This window comes from Stenella coeruleoalba (assembly GCF_951394435.1).
Source record: "Stenella coeruleoalba genome assembly, chromosome: 7".
NCBI classification, from domain to species: Eukaryota; Metazoa; Chordata; class Mammalia; order Artiodactyla; family Delphinidae; genus Stenella; species Stenella coeruleoalba.
The window spans coordinates 64828393-64854324 of NC_137153.1; the positions used below are offsets into that span (position 1 = coordinate 64828393).

At 38.9% G+C, this 25932-nt stretch overlaps 1 protein-coding gene across 14 annotated transcripts in view; it reads left to right on the plus strand.

The window, feature by feature from the left end:
- PTPRD (protein tyrosine phosphatase receptor type D) overlaps window positions 1-25932 on the plus strand; it is a 2135645-nt gene that overhangs the window by 2006187 nt on the left and 103526 nt on the right. For all 14 annotated transcript variants that reach the window (XM_079926376.1, XM_079926379.1, XM_079926370.1 and 11 more), the window contains 2 exons: window positions 2989-3101; window positions 16028-16125. In XM_079926376.1, the coding sequence (XP_079782502.1) occupies window positions 2989-3101; window positions 16028-16125 (211 nt within the window). The remainder of the gene's footprint in view (window positions 1-2988; window positions 3102-16027; window positions 16126-25932) is intronic.

Genomic DNA, 25932 nt, shown 5'->3' on the forward strand with positions numbered 1-25932 from the left:
TTTGTTGTACAGTATTCACAGCCCCCCAAAAACCACATATCTTTATGCTATTAGCAGTTTCTGCCATATCTGAAATGTCATGTGATCTTCTATTTTCTTTTCACCCAGATAACCCCTGCACGTGGTAGATACTTCTCACTGTGAGAAATAAACTTACCCTAGGGCTTTATAATCCTAATAGAAAAAAGAAAACAGCGAGGCAAAATTCAGAATCTGGTTCAAGTCACTATTTGTTGCTTTTTTTCTATCAGTAGACGAAAATGAGAATAATGAGACCTCTGAAAACTTACCAGAAAAAAAAAAAAAAAGTTACTCCTTACGTTCCTGTTGGGACTGATTTAGATCATTATACACCATTTAGTACCTTGCAACAGTAAATTCAGTTTTTAAAAATGACCACTGTTACTGATGATGACCAAACTCTTCATCTTGCAAATCTTCCTTAGAAATTCTTTGTTGGAAAACAAACATTTTAACACATTTCTGTTTAAAAATAATGCGATAAAGAGTGTGGGCAGCCGGAATCACCCCTGTTGTGATCATCAAAACTAAAAGAAGCAAAATAAAATTTAAACAGCTGCTTTTCCTAGCTGGCTAGGACTTCTGGAGTCTGATTTCTTGGAGATTATCTTACTTGGACAGATTAGGTGAGGGAGATGTTAGTTATTAAATGTCGGGACACCCCTCCCGTTTATTACGATTATGAATTGTAACTTCAGTCCCCATGCTCTGGGCTTTCCGAGACTCGTCGGGCAACAAGATGGCATTTTCAACTTTCCTGGCGCCAGAGAAACTGAGTAAATGTCTTTAGAGAGTATTCTTTCTTTCCCTGTGTCTCACATCACTCAGCCTGGCCTCAGCACAAAGGAAGATAAGGAGGGTGTCCCACAATATCTGCAAGAGTGAGGGTCTCCTTGCCCAGATATTTCTTCATGTGGTTTCCGTAATCCTGCAAGAAAGACTGTAGAGCCACTTTGAAAAGGGATAAAAATCCAGTTTTCAGTCATGGGATCTGGCGCATCAGTAAAGCCATGTGCCAAATTGTGTGAAAAGACCCAAACCCGAAAAGGGCCACTGGGATTACTTGGAGAAGACCAACCATATGTTTGTCACACGTGGGATTGATTGGCCACACTCGGCGGTGTTTCATTAACCCATTTAGATCCTGCATCTTCGAGAGTAAAACGTCTCTCTGTATTGTGAGGCACATACCCCCAGCATAAACACGGTGACATTTTCTATTGTGAAAGTGGTCATCATATCCTTCTTTCCCATTGTCTTCCTAGACCCTTTTTCTCTTCCTTCTCATATCTCTCGGACCAGTTCTCCATCTCTTCTTTTCCTTTTCCTTCTCATTTTCTACTCCATATAACTGGAGCTGCCAGTACCTTTGGCATGCCTCCAACTCACTGCTTTCCTCCGATTGGTAGTAGGGCTTGGCAGTATGCTCAGTCCTAAGGCTATACCTGACACTTTTAGGTGGAAACAGAGAAGCCTGAGACAGGTTAATCCAAGGTTCTGAGAGAGCAAGGTGTCTAACAGGACTCACCCCCAAATATTCATTCCACTGAGGATGTTTTGCTGAAGGCATTGCACTTGAGCAAATCAAGTGTGCTTTCCCTTCACATCAATCTGCCCTTCATCCCCTGGTTGGTTTTATTCTATACAGATGAGCAGAGATGGAAAGAAAGGCTATTTAACAGGAGCCCTCTGGCTAACCGTGGAACGACCTGGGTGGCGCTGAATGAGAGCCCACTGCCACAGCAACACTAACGAGCTGTACCACCGTCATATCAAAAAGAGAAAGGGAGAGTTCCTAAATACTGCTGCACCCTTTCTCCAAATAAGAATGCCTTTGCTCTGAGAAGGGGTGAGATGCTAGGATTATGCCTCCGGCCTGGAGATTGCTGGAATCTGTATTTGGAATAAAGCACTGTTTGAAAAGTTCTCCATTAGTTAAGTGAATTTTTAATCTAATTCAACCTTAAAGAAAATAGCTAGCTACTACTCTGTGATTATTTGTTTGGGGGGCCAAAAAAAAAAAAAGGATAAAGAAATCTTACGAGAAAACCTCACATTTCTTGCATAGACATTTATTAAAATTACATTATGACACCTTAAGCAAAGAGAGTTAGCCTGACACCATAAACAGCTGATACTGTTTTTTCCTTGGGATTTGAAAAGAGAAAAGGGATGTTGGTTTTGTGTGGTCCTGATTCTCCTACCAGGTATTAGGTTAACTGGAAATCTTAGAAATGCACTTACTGTATTTATCTGGTTCTGGGAAAATCCAGGGCAGATCCACTTGGTAGCCCCCAGTCATGTATCCTAAAGGGAAAAGGAGGGGGGCAGATTTAGCTGTTTAGCTTGAGGCCCAGTAGTTTCTATGAGTTTTTTCCCATGGTAACCACAATTTTAGTATTGGTTACTAGGGTTACTCTATCCTATCCCTCACAAATAGAACTAGTGGATGAGGGAGAAAAGCTAAACAAGTTTCCAAACCTATCTCACCAACACCTCCTTAAGCCTAAAGGCAGAATCACTGAATTATTTAAATCCAGAGATAAAGGAGGACTTTGAGATGATCCACTTAAAAATTTCAGACCTGAGGAAATACTGTACGCTAGGAGAGAAAAAAGTAACCTGAACAGGGCTTCCCTGGTGGCTCAGTGGTTGGGAGTCCGCCTGCCGATGCAGGGGACACCGGTTCGTGCCCCGGTCTGGGAAGATCCCACATGCCGCGAAGCGGCTGGGCCCGTGAGCCATGGCCGCTGAGCCTGCGCTCTGCGACGGGAGAGGCCACAACAGTGAGAGGCCCGCGTACCGAAAGAAAAAAAAAAGTTACCTGAACGAAGTCACAAAAGTCAAAAAGTTTTAAACCTGAAAATGGGGGGTGGGGGGTTAGGAGGGGCATAACTCTGCTTTTTTTTTAATCTGTTTCCATTTTTTTGGTTGTCTTACTCTTAAATTTTTATTCTCTCCCTATAGGAAGAGGGCAGAGTCTGATTCTAGAAAGAGCAGCATACCAAACAGTAAGGAGGTCCCTTCACACCATCCAACAGACCCAGTAGAACTGAGGCGCCTTAATTTCCAAACACCAGGTAAGAGGCATGACTCCTCTTGTCCATAACACAGTGTTTACTGAAAGTTTTACAGCCCCGTTGATATCGCCTTGAGAGGTGAATAGATCACTTTATTTCAAACAATTCTTTGTCCTCCTCTTTTACTCTACTATTTTTGAGACTCACCAAAACATATGTCTTGAAAGGAAATTGCATTCTTTGTGTAAATCTGAAGTGGGGTGGAAAAAAGAAAAAAAAAAATTTCCCTTCAAATTTTGGAAAAACTATACTCTTAAGAATATCTACCGGGGGCTTCCCTGGTGGCGCAGTGGTTGAGAGTCTGCCTGCCGATGCAGGGGACACAGGTTCGTGCCCCGGTCCGGGAAGATCCCACATGCCGCGGAGCGGCTGGGCCCGTGAGCCATGGCCGCTGGGCGTCCGGAGCCTGTGAGCCATGGCCGCTGCGCGTCCGGAGCCTGTGCTCCGCAAACGGAGAGGCCACAACGGTGAGAGGCCCGCGTACCGCAAAAAAATAAATAAATACATAAAAGAATATCTACCATTTTTATGGGCTTAGCATGGTTGATTATTTTCCATGACACCTATCTGGAAAGAAGAATTCAGTTTCTCATCTTATAAAGCAAATGAATGGATGGATGGATGGATGTTACCTCATCCATCCCATTGGGAAAGAATACATTTTTTTCTCGATTCCCCTATTAATTTGTGTCTGTGTTACTCTGAAAGAAAGGGGAAGGGACGGAGAAAAACAAAATGAGGAAAAAATTTGTATCTTTTAAAATATTACCGAAACTAAATCTCACTGACCAATTTAGCTTTCTTACTGGGGAGACACACTAAGTGACTGAGGATAAGAAAAACATGTCTGTTTCTTAAATTAAAGAACATTAACTGCTTCAACAGAGGAAAAATATTATTCCTGCTGAGGGGCATTTTGTACAGCATTGTTAATTCAAGGCTAGCTCTATTTTACTTTCTTTCACCTAAATCTTACTTATGCCAAATAACAAAGAGTAGAGAGAGGTAAAAACATAAAACTGAGTGGCACTGTCTTAATACCTAATGATAATGGACAAAATTAAAGAGCTGATCTAAGCAGTCTATTTGATTAAAATTTGATGGTAGTATTGCACCCCAATTGTTTGAAAGTTTTTTTGTGTGTCAATGGATATTCTATTTTTATTAAACTACACATTTGCAGTGAATTGCTTTGAATTGAAAATACACAGTTTATTGTGTTTAGCGTATTTTTTATCTTACATGTAGATATGTCATAGTAACTAGAAACTATTCAGTTAAAAGAAATGCCTGGCATTTTTTAATGTGGCTATACAGGTCATCATAGAAGTGGGTTGTTTTTTAAAATTCTATCTCAAATGAGGTTTGTTCTTTAAAAAGCAAAAGATATACCTTCATCAGCATAAAAAGTAAAAAAATTTTCACATGGCCGAAAATCTCCCATATGGGAATTAATTTAAAAGGCTGAGTATAAAGGCGATGGTAGCCCCAAAAGAAGAGAGCCAGTGGGAGTGCTATCCCTCACCACCCCCAGCGCCATCAGAGAATGTTTCCAGGCATAAACGCATGAGTGGCAACTGTGTAGAAAGGATTATTAGCAGAGTGCTGGTGGCTGCAGGTAGGGAAATATAAATGCCTTTAACCAAGACACCTCCACGTTCAAGAATTCTATAAAGAATCTAATTTCCCCAATGTATGTGGGAATATGAGATCCATTTATAGAGAGAACCTGCTAAATTCCATATAAGTCACTGGAAAGGAGAATGAAGGTTACAACTGAAGTGACATAGCTTATATCACCCATGACTTTACCAAATTAAAATGGGGACCTAGGTATATAAGAAGGTATCAGTTAACTAAGATTAGACTTCTCACCTCAAATGGATAGTAGAATAAAGTAGGCAAACAGTAAAAAGGAGAGAGGATTTAGTAGAGGAAGAGAATAGGACAGGAGAAACTGTCCCAAGATCCTTGCACATCTGTTCACTGAGGCAGCATTATGTTGTACTCAGGTAAGCAGTCTGCTTAAGCCTGATTTGTTGAAATAGTCTACGTGCCTCCCAAGCTCTGTGATGTGGCCTGCTGTCCTGAAAATGTGACCAGTGTACACAGAAAATTGTACCTAGCTGTCAATGTGAAATTCCTAGAAACGTTACAGTTTTCTTCAGCCAGGATGGATTCCAGCCAGTGGCTATGAATTTCCTCAATTACTTGCCAACGGGATGAGATCAGAAGTTGGGATTGTTAACCAAGTATCTATGTTGTGCTATTTCTTCCTCCCTGATTCACGAATAACCAAGGGCTTTCCTGGATGATGAAATAAAACGATCCTTTTATTCTAAAGCACCTTTCTTAGGTGTTGCACAGGAAACAATTTTAATTTTTACTTATTTTTTTGGATTTTAAACCATTTGCCCTTCCCTTTTTGAAATGTGCTTTTATATACAGCATACCTTTGGGGATATAATTATCCACAAACATTACAAAATTTGACAGTGTTTCTTAATGGTGTGCATAAGTAGGGAATTAAGAAGCCAGGATTTTCAATGGAATCAGAAACCTGTGATTTATATAACCAGCCCCTAGCACAGAACTTGTTCATGAAAGCAAATTGATTTCCATTTCTGATGGGTCTGTTGTAGATGACAAAATGTCAAACTAACATTATCACTTGAAATTCAGTAGGTCTTTCAGAAGGTAAAGGAAACATATTGCTTAGTTCACTGATTCTTAGTTCTACTTTCCTTTAAGGATATTCACCTTGTGACTGAAATATCTGTTTACATTTTAAGTTACTTATTCTTGTTGGAGAGTCTAGGTTTAAAGAGTCAGACTTTTTTTCCCCCAAATTCTGCTTCATATTTAAAAGATACTGAAACATACATTTAAAATTTCATATAAATACAGTATTCTGACATTAAGTACTTCAAAGAATTCTTTCCTTAATTGCAGTGCACATCTGTCTCTGGGTCAGGGAAAGGAAAAGGTGAGAATTCTGTCCCTTGCCGCTCAGCTAAGGCACAAAGTGAAGACGGAGAAATCTGTTCTTTTCCCAATAACCATCTTTGTGAGGCTGTGGGGTGTGGAGAGAAACATTGCTTTAGCACACTTACCAAATCTGGGGTGATAATCAAGTCCCTCTGTTTGTGAAACGCTGTATTCAAGCAACTGAACAGGACAAGGAAGGCTCATGCTTTCCCAATTAAAAGCAGGTACCTATGCTTGTAGGTATTTTCCACGAATATATTTATCTGTCTGTTAAGGTTCAGATGGCAGTATACAGCCAGGTTGTATTTGCAAGAACCTGAACTACCTAATCTCTTAGGAGAGTATGTTTTACAACATTGAGTCATCAGTTATTGGTGTGTGGGGACAGTCAGAACTGGTGTGGAATACGTCAGTTGAAGTAGCATTGCTGTGTCACCAATGATTTAGCAATGTAAAATGGAGAGCTAGGTGTAGAAGGGATCATAAGAAGGGATCATTTAGCTAAGGTGAGACTTACCATCTCAAGTGGGTAATGGAATGAAATGGACAAGATGAGTAAATGAGAGAGGAGATGTAGTAGAAGAATTTTCTAGAATTATTAACTGCTCATCAATGTTTTACAAGCCTTTAAGATCTGTGGAGGAAGGGAAGAAAAGATTCACTTACAAAAGATGCTTTTAGTGAAGCTTCTATTAAGCCTCACACATTTTTGTAGACAGTGGGAACTGGGTGTGTGTTAGGATGGCTGAGAGATGAGTTACATGTTGAACAAAAGTGAACTCTTTTTGTTGGGAGGAAACTTTTCTTTTTTTCTGTTAAAAAAATTTCCAAGTCATTTTATAATCCTTCCCACCAACATTTCTTAATTATGTTTATTGAGGAAATTTTTTTAAATAGAAAATAAGCTTGTTAACAATTGTTACACGTAGATTATGGCTATACAGTTGTGCATTATATTATTTACATTTTGTGTGTGTTTGAAAAGTTTCAGAAGTTGTAAAAGGCAAAAAAAAAACACTTAAAAAAGAAAAATTACTCTTCATCTCACCACTTATTTTTCTTCTTTTGAAATATTTAAAATAAAAAGTAAACGATTTCCTATAACTACTCCAATTTGACCCTCCAGAAATATCTACCATATAGAGCTCCATGCATATCCTTCCAGAATTTTTAATATGTATATACAGTTCTTTAAATGATAAAATATATAGCAGGTATATAGACAGATGCATATACATGAAATTTCCTGTTTTACCATTTAACTGCATAAAAATATACCTGTTTCCAAGGTACTGTATTAGGTTTTGCCTCCTTTTTAACAGGTGAGAGTATTGATGCTGTTCTGTTCTACAGAGGTCACAAAATATATGAACTCAATCCTCATTAATGGATGCTCAGTTATTTCCCGTATTTTGCTCTTACAAATAATACTGTAATGAGCAGCACTGAGCCCAGATCTTTTCACATCTTGTTGTTATTTCTGTATGATAGACACCTGGAAGTGTGATGGCAGAGTCCTAGGGTAGGCACATTTACCGTTTTGATAGAGACTGACAATTACAAATATTTTTGAAGTATCGTAAAAAGCTTTCACGGACCGAGTAGCCCCTCTGGGCAGTGGCCTCTAGAATTGCACAAAATGACTAAGATAAATATACTACTGTCAAAAGATGGTGATTTATCAGAAAACCAAAGAAATGACTGATACGTGTTCCGATTTCTCCTTTTTCCAGCAAAGCAAATTTAGAAGTTCAGCATCTTAAAGAAATAAGCTTTTTCTCTAGTATAAAAAAAGGAGTAAAGGAACATATAACTAATCGCATCATATGGTACACTAGTCACCACCTTTCTTGGTGCCTGCAAACTTCTCCCCAAGGACCAACCCACTTTGGTTGGTCCAAAGTTTTTAGAATTTTCTTTTCCTGCAGAATTCTTTCTCCAGGTATCTGTACCCCTTCCTCAGAATCCTCCCTTCCCCCACCAAAAAAAAAAATTTTTTTTTTTTTTTCAAACAAAAACGAAACTCTACTGTTAGGGGCTTCCCTGGTGGCACAGTGGTTAAGAATCCGCCTGCCAGTGCAGGGGACACGGGTTCAAGCCCTGGTCTGGGAAGATCCCACATGCTGCGGAGCAACTAAGCCCGCCCGTGTGCCACAACTACTGAGCTTGCGCTCTAGAGCCTGCAAGCCACAACTGCTGAGCCTACATGCCACAACTACTGAAGCTCGCGTGCCTAGAGCCCATGCTCCACAACAAGAGAAGCCACTGCAATGAGAAGCCCGTGCACCGCAATGAAGAGTACCCCGCTCACTGCAACTAGAGAAAGCCCGCGTGCAGCAACAAAGACCCAATACAGCCAAAAATAAATTTATAAAAACAAAACAAAACAAAACAAAAACTCTAGTGTTTGTACTTGCACCTTTTAGGAAAAGATATTAAAAAATAGATGATCAGATGTTACAACATAAAAGCCTCATTTTCATTTTGTGGATGACCTTAATATGTTTTGCCCTAAAGCATACATGGATGGTAGGAGATTGATGGGCTGTGAAAAACAAAAACCAACTCATAAAAAGTTAACGCATCAGAAATAGCAGTATCAGCAGCAGAAATGTCTGCACAGCAACTGAGTGGTTTTGAAAGCTCTTGAGACATGTCTTCTGATGCATTAGTAGTATTAAGTGGATCAGGGCTAACAAGATCCATCTTTACATATATCTCCTTATATTCATATTTTGTATCGTAGGAAACTAAGCCATATGATCTAGATTAAGAACACCAGATGTATTCTTTTTATCTTATATTTCAGAAACATTGGTTCATTGAATCTATGGTATATAAATGGTTATATTTCTGATATAAAGAAACATAGTTTGTTCAAATTCTTCAGTTTGAGAAATCCCACATAAAAATGATTTTTAATTATGCCATATAGTGCTTACCTGAAGAAGCACTCTTGTAGTATCTTTCCCTTAATGATGATCCTAGTCATGGATTAAGTCAAACTGTCACTGTTGTACCAACAAGCAATTATACCTTACAAATCAATCTTCTCGTTTGTCTTTAATTTACCATTCATTCGTGAGGCACATTGTAAACACAGAGTATTTGTAGTTATTCAGGTTAGGCTAAGTAGTACATATTATGTTAAAAGCTGAAAAATATTTTATAAACTAAGTTGCTATGATTTATTAAGTCAGGTAGGTATACTTCTGATTTGATGAACAAATTAACTTCTCCCTGTTCCATGACCACAACCTTTTTTTCAGCCTTTATCACAATTTGTTGGAAAGGAAAACCATGAAGAGAGTATTACTGCATTATCACACATAAATATTATCAGGAAAAATCATCTAAAAGATGTTCCACCGGGCTTCCCTGGTGGCACAGTGGTTGAGAGTCCGCCTGCCGATGCAGGGGACACGGGTTCGTGCCCCGGTCCGGGAAGATCCTGCATGCCACAGAGCGGCTGGGCCCGTGAGCCATGGCCGCTGAGCCTGCGCATCCGGAGCCTGTTCTCCGCAACGGGAAAGGCCACAGCAGTGAGAGGCCCGCGTACCGCAAAAAAAAAAAAAGATGTTCCACCACTCTTAGTGACCTCACCTAACAAAACTGTTATAAAGTTGTAAAGTGCCTGTTGGCATTTAATACAAGGTTAAAAAATATGGCAAGAATTTGATAAACACTCTCTACAGATAAAAAAGTCATTTGAAACTTACTGTGGGTTAGATTACTGACCGAGTAAAATAGAACATTTGAAAAGCAAAAACATGGGAAATTAGGGTTTTTAAAAAAAAAAAAAATTTCTGCTGAATAGCACTACAGTTTTTAACATGAACTAAAGGTATACATTCAAAATATTTTCATGGAAGCTCACAAAGTTTTGGTAAGAAGTGACTAAACAATGCAGGTGTGTGTATAAAGTGCCCTTTACCTGTTTCCCACCAGTCACACAGGCATACCTTCTAAATGAAGCTAGTTCGTCACAAACTGAGGGTAGTTTATGTTCCTTTGTTACTGAATAAGTAGCCCGAACAGTTTCACAAGCCGATATCGATATACATGACACCACTCTCCCTGGGGTGTTCAATGATTTAAGAGACAGCATAGCATAATGAGAAGTTGCCTAAATGAGAATTGACAAGGTCTGGGATCAGATTCCCCACATAGCCATAGTTTTACTGATAATGATGACCTTGATCAAGTCCTTTTACCCCTCTGAGCTTCACTTTCCTTACTAGTGGAATTAATGCGACAGGGGAGGGGAGGATAGATGAACCCACAGAGAGTGAATCATGCGAGAAGTATACACTGTCCCGCTCCCCCGCCCCCGCCAGTGTCTCTCCCAGTGCCTGTGGACACAAACATGCTTCCTGTCACTCTCAACCTTCTTTGATTTTAATTCACACAACAAAGGAACAGTTTGCTCTTCTAAAACAGAGATCACAATCTTGTTAGCCAAATGTGGCCTCCAAAGGTCTTTTCTTTGACCCCTACTGGATTTCAACAAAATTTTGAGTCAGTAGTGAAAACAGAGGAAAGTCACGTAATTATCTGGGTTTTCAGTTGCTGTTGAGAGCCTGAGACGCCTCACCCTCTTGGCTCTGTAGTACTACCTGGAAAGATATCTGCTAGAGCTTTGCACCCTTCTAGAAGTTCTCCACAGTCTCCACCAGCCCTAAGGATGGCCCTGACATTGAGACAGAGTTCAGTTGCCATTCATCTAAAGCTTATTATTATTACTTTTTTTAAAAATAGAGAAATATTTCTCTTTCCTGAGACGCCACTGAAAGTAGAGAAATGAAAGACAGCTTGTTGCACAAAAGGCTCCTTGTTGCACAGAAATGGGGAGGAGTACATTACTTGTGAAAGTGTTTACTGTTCAGTACCTGGTTATGTTTAACCATTTACCTAACTGACCCGGCCGCTTGAGCCACTGGAAACCTTGACCCCTGCTTGAGGAGATCGTAACTTCCATCCTAGAAATAAAACAGTAAAGATGCCCAAACCACTTAAGATTTTGTTGTGGACTAGATAGGCTAAAATATACAGGTCACTTAACTTTTCTAGACTTCAGAGCCCTCTTGTATAAAATGAAAATGCTTGGACTAAGTAATCTCTAAGGCACCTCTCAGCTTACAATGCCACGATTTTAAAGTTTTACATCTTATAAGGAAGCCACCATGCAGTTACTGTCACAAATATTTACCCTGTTAAAAGTAGCCATCGGGCTTCCCTGGTGGCGCAGTGGTTCAGAGTCCGCCTGCCGATGCAGGGGACACGGGTTCGTGCCCCGGTCCGTGAGGATCCCACATGCCACGGAGCGGCTGGGCCCGTGAGCCATGGTCGCTGAGCCTGTGCGACTGGAGCCTGTGCTCCGCAACGGGAGAGGCCACAACAGTGAGAGGCCCGCGTACCACAAAAAAAAAAAAAAAAAGAAAAAAGAAGTAGGCATCATGTTTTCTCCTCCAACCTAAGGCAGGTTTCAGTGACTACCTCTGTCATTTTCCATGTTGACAGTGTATATTGTGGTATCATAGCTTCAGAATGAAAACTCTGCTCAGATGCAACGTGTGCCTTTAAAATGCATTTATGTTGTGCATTTGTAGCTTTGAACTGATGAGGTTGTGACCCTGGCAAGCCCTCATCAGCTGTGAGCTGCACTTCAAGTTCTTGTTAATAATAGCTAAAGCACTAAAACTCGCTAATGGAGACTTAGAGCAGGTTCAAGGGTATCACCAGGAGAAAGCTGATCTCATTCTCATAAACTCTGATTCTTGAACGAAAAAAATAAAGTTACAGCCCCCTGCCCCCATCAGAAATTCCCAAAGGACTGAGACTCATTACTGGGGAACTTTAAAAATATCAATGTCTGGCTCCCATACCCAGCTATTCTGAGTTAATTGGTCAGGTGTGCAGCCTGGAAAGGAGGAATTTTAAAACACCTCAAATTGCGCTATTGTGAAAACACTGTTGTAATAAAACGGTGATTCACAGACTGTGAGCAAAGCCAGCTTGCCAGACAAAAGATTGAAAAGAGACCACAGTGAGGTCAAATTCATAGTTTTCTTAGTGTCTGCTTTTTTATTCAGATTCTAGCATGCTTGATTATATCCTGTAAATTTTTTTCCCCACGTTGGACAATGGAGAAGTTTGGGGAGAATTGTATAACACTATTTTGCAACAGACCCTTGGTGATTATTTTCTGATACGACCTAGAGTTTCATGTTAAATAATAAATGCTGGAGAAGATGTGGAGAAAAGGGAATCCTCCCACACTGTTGGTGGGAATGTAAATTGGTGCAGCCACTATGGATAAGAGTACGGAGGTTCCTTAAAAAAAAAACTAAAAATAGAGTTACCCTATGATCCAGGAATGCCACTCCTGGGCATATACCCTGAGAAAACTCTAATTTGAAAAGACACATGCACCCCAGTGTTCACTGCAGCACTATTTACAATAGCCAAGACACGGAAGCAATCTAAATGTCCATCAGAAGATGAATGGATAAAGAAAATGTTGTATATATATCCAATAGAATACTACTCAGCCATAAAAAAGAATGAAATAATGCCATTTGCAGCAACATGGATGGACCTGGAGATTATCATACTAAGTGAAGTAAGTCAGAGAAAGACAACTATCATATCACTTACATGTGGAATCTAAAATATGATACAAATTAACTTCTTTACAAAAGAGAAATAGACTCATAGACATAGAAAACAAACTTAAGGTTACCAAAGGGGAAAAGATGGGGGGAGGGGTAAATTAGGAGTTTGGGATTAGCAGACACAAACTGCTGTATATAAAATAAATAAACAACAAGGTTCTACTGTATAGCACAGGGAATTACAGTCAATATCTTGTAATAAACCATAATGGAAAATAACATGAAAAAGAATATGTGTATGTATAACTGAATCATTTTGCTATATACCAGAAAATAACAGAACACTGTAGATCAACTACACTTCCATAAAAAATAAAATAAAATAAAATAATGAAAAGGAATAAATAAATAAGAGTTTCACGTTGGAGGAGTTTCACCCCACGTTTATTCTTCAGCATAATTTTTATGTTGACAGTTATTCGTTTTGAATACATGATATAAGATCATAATTTGGTTAGCTAAAGAAAACTGTATTAAACTGAATTCAAAAAGTTGACAATTCAACTGCATATATTTTCTGTTTTCTAGAATGTAAATGCTCTCCACCCCTCAAAGAAAAGATAGTTACTTTTAGAACCTTTACATATGAACTACATCCACAAGACCCTTCTCTGCTCAGACATCCTATCTACTTGAGGAAGAAATGAGTTATAAAGAAGGAAGTGACTCCAGAATTTATCTAGCCCCACATTTTTATTTCATAGAAGAAGAAACTGACGTGCTTGATAACCAGAAGTTTGTCCCTATTAGTAGATGGCAGATCCAGAAGTAGAACTCATATTCAGTATACCAGTCCATGATTTCTTCTCCTGAACCATCAGATTCCCACAAAGCTTTCCTCCCCTTTCTGTGAAACATCCATTCTGCCATTTTTACTTGTCCTAGAACGTCAGTGCGATACTGTCAAGTCTTACATAATGATTCTTGAACGCCAGGATATTGTTGCATGTGATATATACATATCCTGAATTAGAATGTAATGGATCAGTGCAGGTTTCCTTGGATTTCTCTGTAATTAGCTTCCAAAGTAATACTTCCAGACCATGTGCCAGTGCATGCCAGAAGTAAATATGCTGATCGCGTCTTTGGTTGATTATGACGGTCTTCTACTGCTGTTATACTAATACTTTTCCCATCTCCAACTGGCTTTACTTTTTGCAGCTTTGAGCAGTAATTCAGTCCCCTACGCCTCCCTGATTGGCTCTGTGTCCTCCCTCTCTAGCCAAACCACCACTCAGTCCATATATGATAATAACTCTCTCCCACGATTCGCTCGAAAAGGTCTAAACATCTTTGTCTCTGTTATTTTCTCTGTTAAAGCACTGTAATGGATGTCCACATCATTCCATTTCCAGATAAACCTAGAGTCTCTTGTGCCTTTGCATTTCCACTCTTGTCATTGGGGGCGCCTCATCTGGATAAGATCACTTTAATTATTAGACCACCGTCACCCACCCTCTCCTTCCACAAAATGTAAATGAGTTCAATTCTACCATCTATAGGGAAAAGTTTCAGAAATGGGTTCCAACATTTATGTCCAAATGCATAATTATATCAGCAACAAAGAGTTTCTACTTCCAAGGCGACTCATTTTCATTGGATCTTCCGTTAAGATTTTAGCTGACTGAAAACAGACTTTCACAGCCATGAACACTAAAATACCACCTATCACAGCACAGTGCTAAAATGATTGGAAGAAGCAAAATAGTTTTTTACCTGACTTACCAAACCATTGATAATTCAGCATTTGAGACAAAGGAACTCACTGGGTGGCTTTCAATAACAGCACAATATCTAAAATACCCATAAAGTAATTACACATTGTGTTGACTTAGTGGTCACCATACCACAGCCTGACACCCTCCAAAGAGTCCCAGGGACGGCAGAATGTCAACATGGCTTCCAGTTTGAGCCCCTCCCTCATTCTTTTTCTACGTCAGAGGCTTCCCTGGGGGCATGCTAGTTCATGTTTTTTCTAGTCAGCTGGAATCTGCATCTTTAAGACATGAGTCAGCAGTGCTCTCTCATGATGCTCTTGAAAAATTAATCAGAAGAAGTAACATGTAAATCACATGAAAAGTGAGAAACCATTGTACAGCACAGGAATCACCAAAATTGGTGGATTATTTTTACCAGAATCTATGAATCTAACATACCTTCAGCTGGCAGACTGAACTAAGATGTATCACCCACTGTCACTGCTTTCTTTCTTTTTCTACCTTCTTTTTCCTCTTCATCCTTTCACCATTTGCTCCCTTTCCTGCATTCATTTCCCATTAGTGGACAAAGATGTTCACACCTGAAGTGGATTGTAGGTTTGCTGGGGGTTAAATAACGGGGGCTTGGGGCAAAATACCACAAAGCTGTCAGTGTGGCCATCAATAAATGTCCAGGAGAAGGCTGCAACCCAATCTCTACAATCTGCTACGAGTGAAAACATTTTTGAAACTCAGTTTGGTGCCTGATTTTGTCATCAGTGATTATTGTCTGTGAGCTGTGGTGCATGTCCTTCTTTGTGTCCATGTATGCATGTGAATGTCAGTCACCTACAGGTTTGTGAAATATTAAAGCGATCTTAATCTAGTCACAGTGTATAGTGGATCCTGTAAAAACCTGCAGCATTTTTATTAGTCCTTTTAAAAAGTATATCAGACTATCCATTTCATTTTTTTTTTTAACAAATTCATTCTGTTTTATTTTATTTACACCATCATTTCCTTTGCAGGTTCAGATGATTCCGGTTACCCTGGTAACCTTCATTCTTCAAGTTAGTTTTCCTTGATTATGCATAAGTCACTTTATGTTTCCTATCAAGCTATTACACTTTTCCTTTTAGGGCTTTCTCAGTATATTTTCTTAGTTCACTTTACACCATTTAATTCCACACAGTTTCCATTTCACACAGTGCAGGAGAAGGAGTTTGAAATGACATAACAGTCATTACTCAAAGCAGAAGTTGACATCAAGCCTGACTGTCAGTTTTCTCCACGAGCTAACTGCATTGATTCATAGCACAATAACGCTTTCTTTCACACTAGGAGTGTTAGTTTGGGGATTACGCTTGGTAGCTTTTCATTTGGCTACAAAATTCATCCTTCCAGAGCATGTCCTGCTTTGAGTAACCAAACTATCTGCCTGCTTCCTCACATGAAACATCTTTACTACTCACATATTTTCAGGCCATTTCTAACTATAGTATTCTCTATATTTTGGAATAGTTAGCTTCATTCGTTTTCAAATGTCTTTATTCTTTCCTTTTAATAGGTATGGCTAGCCATCCTCCAATACCTATCTTGGAACTCGCAGATCACATTGAAAGGTTAAAAGCAAATGACAACTTGAAGTTTTCCCAGGAATATGAGGTAATTAAGTGTGTTTCTACTTGACAGTATTTTCAAGAATTGCCCCCCTCTTCTTTTTGACCATATTCTTAAAAACTAACTTCATCAGTTCTTTTTCCTTTAAATATGACTCAGCATCCGATATAAAAGTTTATAACAAATAGCCAACCTAAAAGTATCTGTATAATTAATGTGGTAGTTGTACTCTGAAAGGTGTTGAATTATTTATATGCGTTTGGTGTTACTTAATGAGGTTGATTTATCTTCGCTGATTTCAAGTTCATAGACTATACTGAATGTATAAGCTTCCCAGTATACCAAAGGGGTGCCGAATACACTGATTTACGGTCAGAGGCTCACTGAAAAAGAAATTACACGGAATAAGCAGATTTCCCAGTACTCTTTTTCAGTTTTACATGGCCTGAAAACTGTAATTATTAAGTACATACACATGATTTTACCATTCAGTCTAAATAATATTAGGGCTAATATTAAGATAGTAATATGTTCGCAGAAAGCTGCCTGTGTTTGAAGCAATGGTGAACTTAATGGTATCTTAAATTTTCAGAATGCTTGAAGGTTTTGTGTGAATCCTTGATGAACGTGAATAAAAAATTGTTGTTTATGTCTGGGTATTTGGATATTGTGGCATTTATCAAGCAGAAAGTTGTAAAACTGGATATTTATGGTATTTCTCAGAAACCGGGACCCATAGTGAAACCAGTCCATGGATTATTCATAACTAAATGATCATTTATCTTTTAGATCAAGTTTAACTTAGCGTAAGATTAACATGTCCAACTAAAGTCTTCTAATTGTGCCAAATAACAAAACTGTTTGGAACAGTTCAAATTCTACCATAAAGAGTTTCTGATTTACTTAACGGGAGTCTTAAAACACATCCTTGTTACATCCCTTGGTTTCTGCTTTATCAACCTGAAATGAGGCTGATGGACTAGATACCTCTCAGTCCCTAGCAGCTCTAACATTTTGCCCTGTCATATTCGGGTAGAAAACCGTAAGAGGAGCCCTAACCTCAAGTGGCTAGAGGGATATCAACTATGTGAAGAAGCTCCATGTAAGAGAACGTGGCGCAGTGGTGCCTGCGGCAGTCTGGATATTTGCATGGACTTTCTAAAGTCTTTAAACATTTCAGATTTTGATTATTTAAATTATTGTGCTGGCTAAGCAAAACCTATCTGTAGCCCCGTGTACCTTCTGCACCTTCAAGAGCTGGTAACCTTTTATGCAGTTTACACACTCCAGCATCTTTGTCAAATATTTGATAGAACGCAAAGGAGATTTTGTTTGTTTGCTCATTGGTTGAGTTACATTTTCCTGTATTCTGTTCTAAGCATTTAAGAGAACGTTTTCAATTTTAGGAAACACATTGGATTGTGAGTTGTCTTTATTTTCTAAACGGGCTGCTTCTTATTTCTTTCCTGTTCTTCCTCTTAGTCATAAAGGCTCTTTTTAAATTATGCAGTATTCTTTAAAATAGTTTCTGGTTTGAGGCTTGAGGCTGAAATTTGAGTTTTAAAAAGAAAACAAGGCATGTGATGAATGCCATTTGGGGCAACGTAAAAACTCTTAGCTGAGTGTGTTAGTTTTCACCAACCAGAATCTTTCACTCCTCCAACCTCCTCTTTATTGTTATCGTGAGTGTTGTTACTGTTATGCTTAGTGTTTCGCTGTGTGTGATATGATGGGTCACCAAAAAAAATAAAACTCGATAGCTCAACCTGTTAATAAGCTATTAATTGTCAATACCACTGACAGTATTTGCATCATTCAGGCAATCTCAGTTGTATGCGTTGACTACAATAACCGGCCTCCTTTAAATATGGAATTTCTCCAGAAATGCTACATGGAAAGACACACTAATGATACTCATTTAGCCATTAGATTAGAAGTGCTCCTTGAAAGTAGTTACGAACTGCATGCTGGCAGCATTCCCATTAAGAACTCCCCCAGTAGCCGTTGACATGATAGCCCACACTGACTACCATTTATCACAACGATGATCTGTGATTAAAGCTCCCTGGGCATGAATTGACTCTACGGTGCCTTAACAGCCATGAAGGGGATATTTAAGTGATGTATTCATCTGTGATAATATGATAAAGACCTCTACATAATATTTTAGGCCATAAGCAACACATTGAAAAAAATTTTTTTTTTGCATATTATCTCCATATAAATTTGAATAGACTTTTCATTGGTTTTCAGTGAAGAAAATGGAGAAAACAAACACAAGTCATTCTTTTCAAACATGTAATTATTTTGGCATAATCACTATGGATTAATGTTTACTCAGACCTCTCAAGATGGGTAAAGCTAAATTTGTTACTTTGATTCTAAGACTAAAGCAGAAGTTCAAGGCATGAAACCTGTTTGCACTGATCCTGAGGTCAGGATAGGAGGAAGTAGGCTTAAATTATAGCACAGTATTATTAGATCATGTGAGAGACTTCCTTTACTGTAAAGAAAATTGGTCTCAGACATCGGATTCAATGAGAGCTGGAAGAAGGAACCTGAGAAATTAGTATAACTGCATCCTGAAGGTCTTTACAATTACTTTAGGCTTTTATTTTCTGCAGTGCAACTGCCCAGTCCTACTAGAATTTAAGTCCAGAATTTGAGGATGGCATCTAGAATGCAGGGAACAAAGTCCTCCTTAAATGTGGCATCACTGTCAAAGTCAGTACATCAGGCCGGTGAATGTTTAGACTGATTCATAATAGTCGTGTAGGTCTTGCCAAATAAACCCTTAGCCAGTGCCTATATATGGATCATTTGGAAGCCTAATTAAAATCCAAATTCCTGGTCTGAACTTCAGAAACGCTGGTTCAGTAGTTCAGCCATGGCAATTAGAAATGCCCATTTTATTTCTTTTTCCCCAGTTTTATTGAGACATAATTGAAATTTAACATTGTATTAGTTTAAGTCATATGATATAATGATTTGATATATGTGTATATTGCAAAATGATTACCACAATAAATTTAGTTACAATCTATCACCTCATATAGCTACAAACTTTTTTTCTTGTGACAAGACCTCTTAAGATCTACTCTTAGCAACTTTCAAATATACATTATTGTTAACCATAGTCACCATGTTGTATATTACATCCCCAGGACTTATCTTATACAGTTAACCCTTGAACAGCATGGATTTGAACTGCACGAATCCACTTATACATGGATATTTTTCAATAGTAAATGCCAACTACAAATTGTACATGTATTAACTCCTGCATTGCTCAAGGGTCAACTGTAAAATGGAAGCTTTTGACCACCTTCACTCATTTCTGCCATCCTCCACCCGATGCCTCTGGCAACCACCAATCTGTTCTCTATTTCTAAAACAAAAATTTTTTTTTCAGATTCCACGTAAGTGAGGTCATACAGTATTTGTCTATCTGGCTTATTGCATTTAGCATGATGCCCATGCCCTCAAAGTCCATCCATGTTGTTACAAATGGCTGAATTTTCTTTAAGGTTGAGTAATATTGTGTGTGTGTGTCACCCTCCAATCACACACACACACGACCCTCTGATCTTCATTTCACCATTTCCTAAGATGGCAAATATATCTGTGTATGAGATTTGTTTGACAGGCATCACAGTCAGCATTATCATCATCAACATCATATACAGGAATCCTATTTATATCAGATTGGCTATAAGTAACCACAGCCCCTAGAGTTTGCTTCATGGAAAATAAAGGGTCGTTTGTTTTATCTATTATCTATTATAAATGTATTGATTTATTTATATAGAGCCAAAGGCTACCCATGCAGGTATGCTTCAAGAGCTGTTATCTAAAGTAAGTGAGACAGAGAAACACAAATATCATTTGATATCACTTATATGTGGAATCTAAAAAACATTACAAATGAATTTATTTACAGAACAGAAACAAACGTAGAAAACTTATGCTTACCAAAGGGGAAGGAGGGGGGCCTAAATTAGAAGCTTAGGATTAACAGATACACACTACTATAAATAAAATAGATAAACAACAAGGTCCTACTGTATAGCACAGGGAACTATATTCAAATATCTTTTAATAACCTATATTGGAAACAAATCTATAAAAAGAATAGAGAGAGAGAGAGAGGGAACTGAATCACTTTGCTGTACACCAGAAACTAACACAACATTGTAAACCAACTATACTTCAAGAAAAAATTTTAAAAATTTAAAAAAGAACTGTTATCTGAAACTGGAGGACTGTAGAGATTTTCCAACACCCTCTCTGAAACTCTCATCTTTGTGTTTTTCCCTGGGCTGCTCTATTCTTTCCCCTGTACAGCCAGCTTCTTCTGTTTCTCCCACCCACGTACAGAAAATATATCCTTTGATCATATTTTCTTTTACATAGAGTCCCCCTAAAGAAAGAGACAATTCTTCTTGTCAGTCAAATTCCAAATGCCAGAGAACAAACTCTAAACTTCAATTGACTCATTGGGTTGTGAAGACACACATTAGGACATAGCCGCTAACAGCCCATCCCTATATATCTGGTTCCTTCCTTGGATTGAAGAGAGCAAAGTTATTTCTGAGCTGGAGGAGGAACCAATAATTATCCACGATACTGCCGTGGAAAAGCACCGTGCTAAGTGCTGAGAGGAATGTAAAACTTATAAGAAACCTTTATTTCCAGGATGTCTAGAAGGCAAACTTAGATATATACCCTGTGCCCCACCCCAAAAAAATACTAAGAAGACCATCTAGAAGCTAATCCTAAGTACTAAGGCAATGCTGTTGGGACTCAGTAAAGGTACTGAAGAAAAGGTAGTACTGAGAGTATAACTTGGAAGAATAGGAGTAAGAAGCATTTTGTCAGGTGGACAATGTACTTCAGGTACGTTATAGATTTTATACCTTTATTTTCTACGTTGAGAAAATAATCCCCCTTTTAAACAGTTACAACAGCAAATTTTCTTCCAGCTTCCTAACAGCTGACTTACAAATTACTTTTTGGACCACAGTCCATCCTGCCATGGCAGTTAGACAGACGTGAATAGTTATCAAACATCTAGTTTCAAATCTGTCATCACTAGCTCTTTTTAGTGGTATTATCTTAAACATATATATATATATATATATATATATATATATACACACACACACACACACACACACACACACACACACACACACACATATATATATATATTTTAAACTACTACTATATCCGGTATCTGGTAATAAACTATAATGGAAAGGAATCTGAAAAAGAATATATATATTCTTTGCCGTACACCAGGAAAACTAACACAACACTGTAAGTCAACTATACTTCAATTAAATAAATAAAATAAAATAAAACTCAACTACTCTGAAGATCAGTTTTTTTGTTGCAATCGGAGAAGGGCGAGAGCTGTGGTTCACAGAAGGCCTATCAGAAGGATACCTTTGACCTATTTTGTTCCCACCACAAAGTCCGGTCCCAGTGTCTTTGCTGCCATCTGTGGGAAGTGTCTTATCTTTAATCTCAGCCCCCGTGTGTCTCCAGCATTTAGCATCCTAATGTGCTGAGAGTTTCTTCCTGTACTCATGGCAACACTCTCGCATCTCCAGTCCGTACAGTCGATAGTGAGTCTCTTATCTGAAACATTCCAGATAACAGTGCCCTGTCTTTCCATTTTAATGACAGCATGTATGTGGCACCTTTGTCTAATAAGCTAAAATCTTCACAATACTGGTGAGACAGGTAAAGGAAAAAGATATATTACTTCCTCATGAATAATGACGTGTATCAAGACAGTGCTAAGATATATCGAGACATTAAAAAACATTGCTTCGATCCTATTTTTAAATGTTTAGAGCTGGAACAGACCTCGGAGATCATGTAGTTTAACCTTCTCATCTTAGAGGTAGGGAACAAGAGATTGAGAAAGGAGTGACTTGCTCAGGTTCACACACCTAGTATGAGGCTGAACCAATCCACAAATTCACGCCTTCTTGTTCTTAGAAGAACACCGTACCTTAACTCACCTGCTCTAGACACCAAAATATTTTACTGTTTGTTACTTACTACGTGTTGATTATAGAGTCCGGAAACCTAAGTCTTCAACTAGATCAATACTTATTCTAAAATTTTTTTGTGAAAATGTCATAGTAACCAATTTGCGTTGCATGATTTTCACTGGGAAAACCAGTAGTTTTTCTGCGACGTGCTAAGGACACATTTCTTTTCTCCATAGACAGTTTCTTCATTTCCAGTGGTAAACGTCATATTTCTCTACAGAGGGACAAATTGTCTGTCATCAAAGCAATGACCACAAAAGAAAACATTTCTATTTTCCCTAGAAAAAGGCTCTCGATGTATCGGACCACGTGTGTGTGCCAGGGTGCATTCACAGGCAGAAAGCCTTCGTTGCTCATGTTTTATAAACCTCCAAGCATTCATAAGGCAAAATTACTTGTCATATCTGCTTTCAACTAATTTATAATTTATGTGTAAACTCATGACAATGGACATGCATTAGAGCCTCACAGAGATGCAAACAAGAAACCAAACACACACACACGCACACCCCTCTGACTTTTTGGCTAGCTTTCAATGCACTGAAGTTTTCTGCTAAGTGACTCCTCTGTCTTTCTGAAGAAAGTGGTGGCTGACAGAGATCTATTTTCATCTTTTATGCGGAGTTGACGAGTGGAATTGACCAGGGAAAAGCCTCCATTTGTAAATATTTTTTGACACGTGAGTCACAAGAGATTTTTTTTTTTTTTAGTTTTGAACAAATTACGGTGGCTTGTGTAATAGATGAAAAAATGAATGATTTTATGAAATAAAAAGTACCAACCTTTTCATACCTGGGTTAGATAAACCAAGTTAAACTTCCTTCCTTCAGGGGGGACGAATGGCAAAATTTACTATTCCAAAGTGGAACATCCTGATACTGTAGCAATGGGGGTGAGAGTAGGGGAGTCATTATCTACTTTCTTAAGAACATGGCAGTTGGCCTGCTTCAGATTGGGCCCAAACCCCTCTGCATGCCACTCAGGGCCTTGTACTCACTGAGCTAACAGTGCGGGTAGCATGGCACAGTGGCTAAGAACACAGGCCTTTGAGTCAGGCTGTTTGGCTCAAGCTGTGTGACCTTAAGCAAATAACTGAACCTCTCTGTAGTTTACTTTATCTCTAAAATGGAAGTAATCATAGTACCTACCTCATAGGTAACTAAAAAGAAATTAATACATATGAAATGTTCAGCAGAGTCCCTGATACAAGTGCTCAGTAGTCTGAGTAGGTACTATTTCATCAAATAAATGCCATCAGTTTTAAGATGCACATTCCTTTCAGAGACGTGAAAATGTGAAAAAAATAAATGTCTTTGAATCAATGAAACCCTGGCCTCTTCCCATCCCTGTCATTGGTCAGACCCCTAGGGCTCTGCTGAACTCAGTTCAACAACAACAACAACAACAACAAGTCAAGAAAAAAAGAAAACTTGCTAGTTTAAACCAGCACAATTAGCACTAGGTTGCCCTCTCTTTTATTCTACTCATTTCCTGTGTTTGAATATAAGCTTCTCCTGGTCAGATGTTATGCCTCTCTGTATGCTGTTGGCCACGTGGCAACAAGCTCACCACTGGGCCTTCAGCAGATGATTAACCAAAGTGTGTGTCTGGATTGGTTTCTAAGTAAATTTACAGTTCATGGAAACTCTTTGTTGTGCTCAAAATTGCTAGTAGGAACAACAGGAGTGAACAGAACAGTGTCTTTCTCTAAAAAGAGCTGCTCTTCTCATCCCCACCTGATTTATCAGCAGTTGAAGCCTTATTTTCAGACCTGTTTCTCTCAGAAGATAGACTGTCATTATCTTTGGACAGTACAGAAGTGAATGCATTTTAATGCAGACCCCTCAGATTTAACTCAAACGTACCTACTGATTAAACTCCCAGTACGGTTTTTAGAGTAAAGATGGGCCTGCCAGCTGGCAGTCTGAGAAGATGCTTTCTTTTGTTCGTAGCTAAGGCCGGCCTCATCAAGTAAGATATAAAGGCACAGAGAGTCCATTCCCGGCTGGCTGCCATTCTGCATCTTGTAAACAAATCTAGCAGCACACAAAGACACAGCAGCTCACCTTAGAAGTAATGTTACATCCAAAACCAGGGTGTGTGTGTGTTTATAGTCTTTTATTCTTTCTGCACTTCTGTAGCTGTGAGAACTCAAACTGCAATCAAATTCTCAAGTTTCAAAGCTTATTTTTATTTGGACTTCTTTAATGTTCTTAGACCCACTTTTTAAAAACCTCAAACATTTTCCTTGCCAAGGTTAAACTCCATATCTTTAATACTTGAGCTTTGTATTTTTTCTTCTGGGAGGCAAAGCGGCATCTTGGGGGAATCTCATGTAACTTTAGTTTTCTGTTTCTCAATCCTTGTTCTCACACAAGTTTGCCATAACTAATTGGCCCTTAACCATCACTGGACATTGTCCAAATTGTCTTTCCACCTGCTCCCATGTGGAGCCCAAGGCTCTCAGGAAACAATTAATCCTGAAGTGTCTCTAGTTCCAAAGCAAGCTTTCAACTTCAAAGAGACGATAGCAAGAACTAAAAAAGAGACCACTTTTTGAGTTTTGTTTTGATTTTAAAATGAAGTTGGGGTTTTAGGGCCAGAGTGATAAGTGTGCACTTAGAGGGTTACAATAGCAGATGCGGGAGCGAGCTTTGAAGTCAGGGAGAACAATGTTCATATTTTAACTCTGCCAATTAGTAGCTGTGCTGCTTGACCCTGAACCAGTTACTGCGCCTCTGGTGGCCTTGGCTCTCTCTTATTTAAGATTAGAATATTAGTATCTACTCATAAGGTTGTCAGGAAGATGAATATATGTTAGGCTTCTTTACGAAGCAAGCATGAAGTAAACAGAAGTGGCCCACAATGTTGTGAACTTTAATACTCACGACCTACCTATTAGTCACTTAATAGCACTGAATTTGTTTCACTGCTCATTTTATCTGCTATAATATTCCCTTCTTCTGCCAAAAAGAAGCTCTATGAAAGCAATTAGGAGAAGGTGAGCGGAGATGAAGAGCGAGCATGGCTATGATGTCTGCAAAGTTCTTTTCACATTTCATACGTAATGGAATTTCTGGAAATTAAATCCACATTAAGTATCCAGAAAGATTCAATTTCACTGATGAGTAGAACCTGTCCTCCTGTCTCTGCCATGAATTTGAATGCCACTAGACAAGCTGTTTAACTCCCCCATCTCAGTTTCCTTCTTTATAAAAGGAGCAGTTTGAATGCCTTTGTCTATTTGACAAACATTACTGCAAAATAAAAAATGATCAAGAAATAAGCTTTGCCATGGATGAGTCCATAGTCTCCTAGGAAAAACAGAAAAGGAACCAGTAATCATAAAACATGGTGGGTGGTGCTGGGAGAAGGGAGCTTAGGAAGGGGCAGGTACGGAGGTGAGGCTTTCCCGAGAGCATCTGAGTTGAAAAGTCACTGAAGTTTGCTAGAAAAGGAAGACCTCAGGCCGAGGGAGATGCACATGCAGAGTCATGGACATGAGAAGAGGCCTGACTTATTCGGGGGACCCCGATGTGTTCGGTACCTGTCACTGCAATGTCAGGGTGCTGCTGCGGAGAGGTGAGGTGGATGCCAACATGCTGAGGTGTCTGCACCAGGTGATCTCAAAAGTATGCTCAAGTCATGGGAATGATTTCCTGCCTCTGATCCTAAAGCTGCAAACGCCCCGGGAAAAAAATAAGTGCATCTGGGTTTATATCACTTTTGAGTATAGCTTTTGGGTAGAATTTTAACAATGCTGCAGGAAAGGATTGGAGCAAGGGAT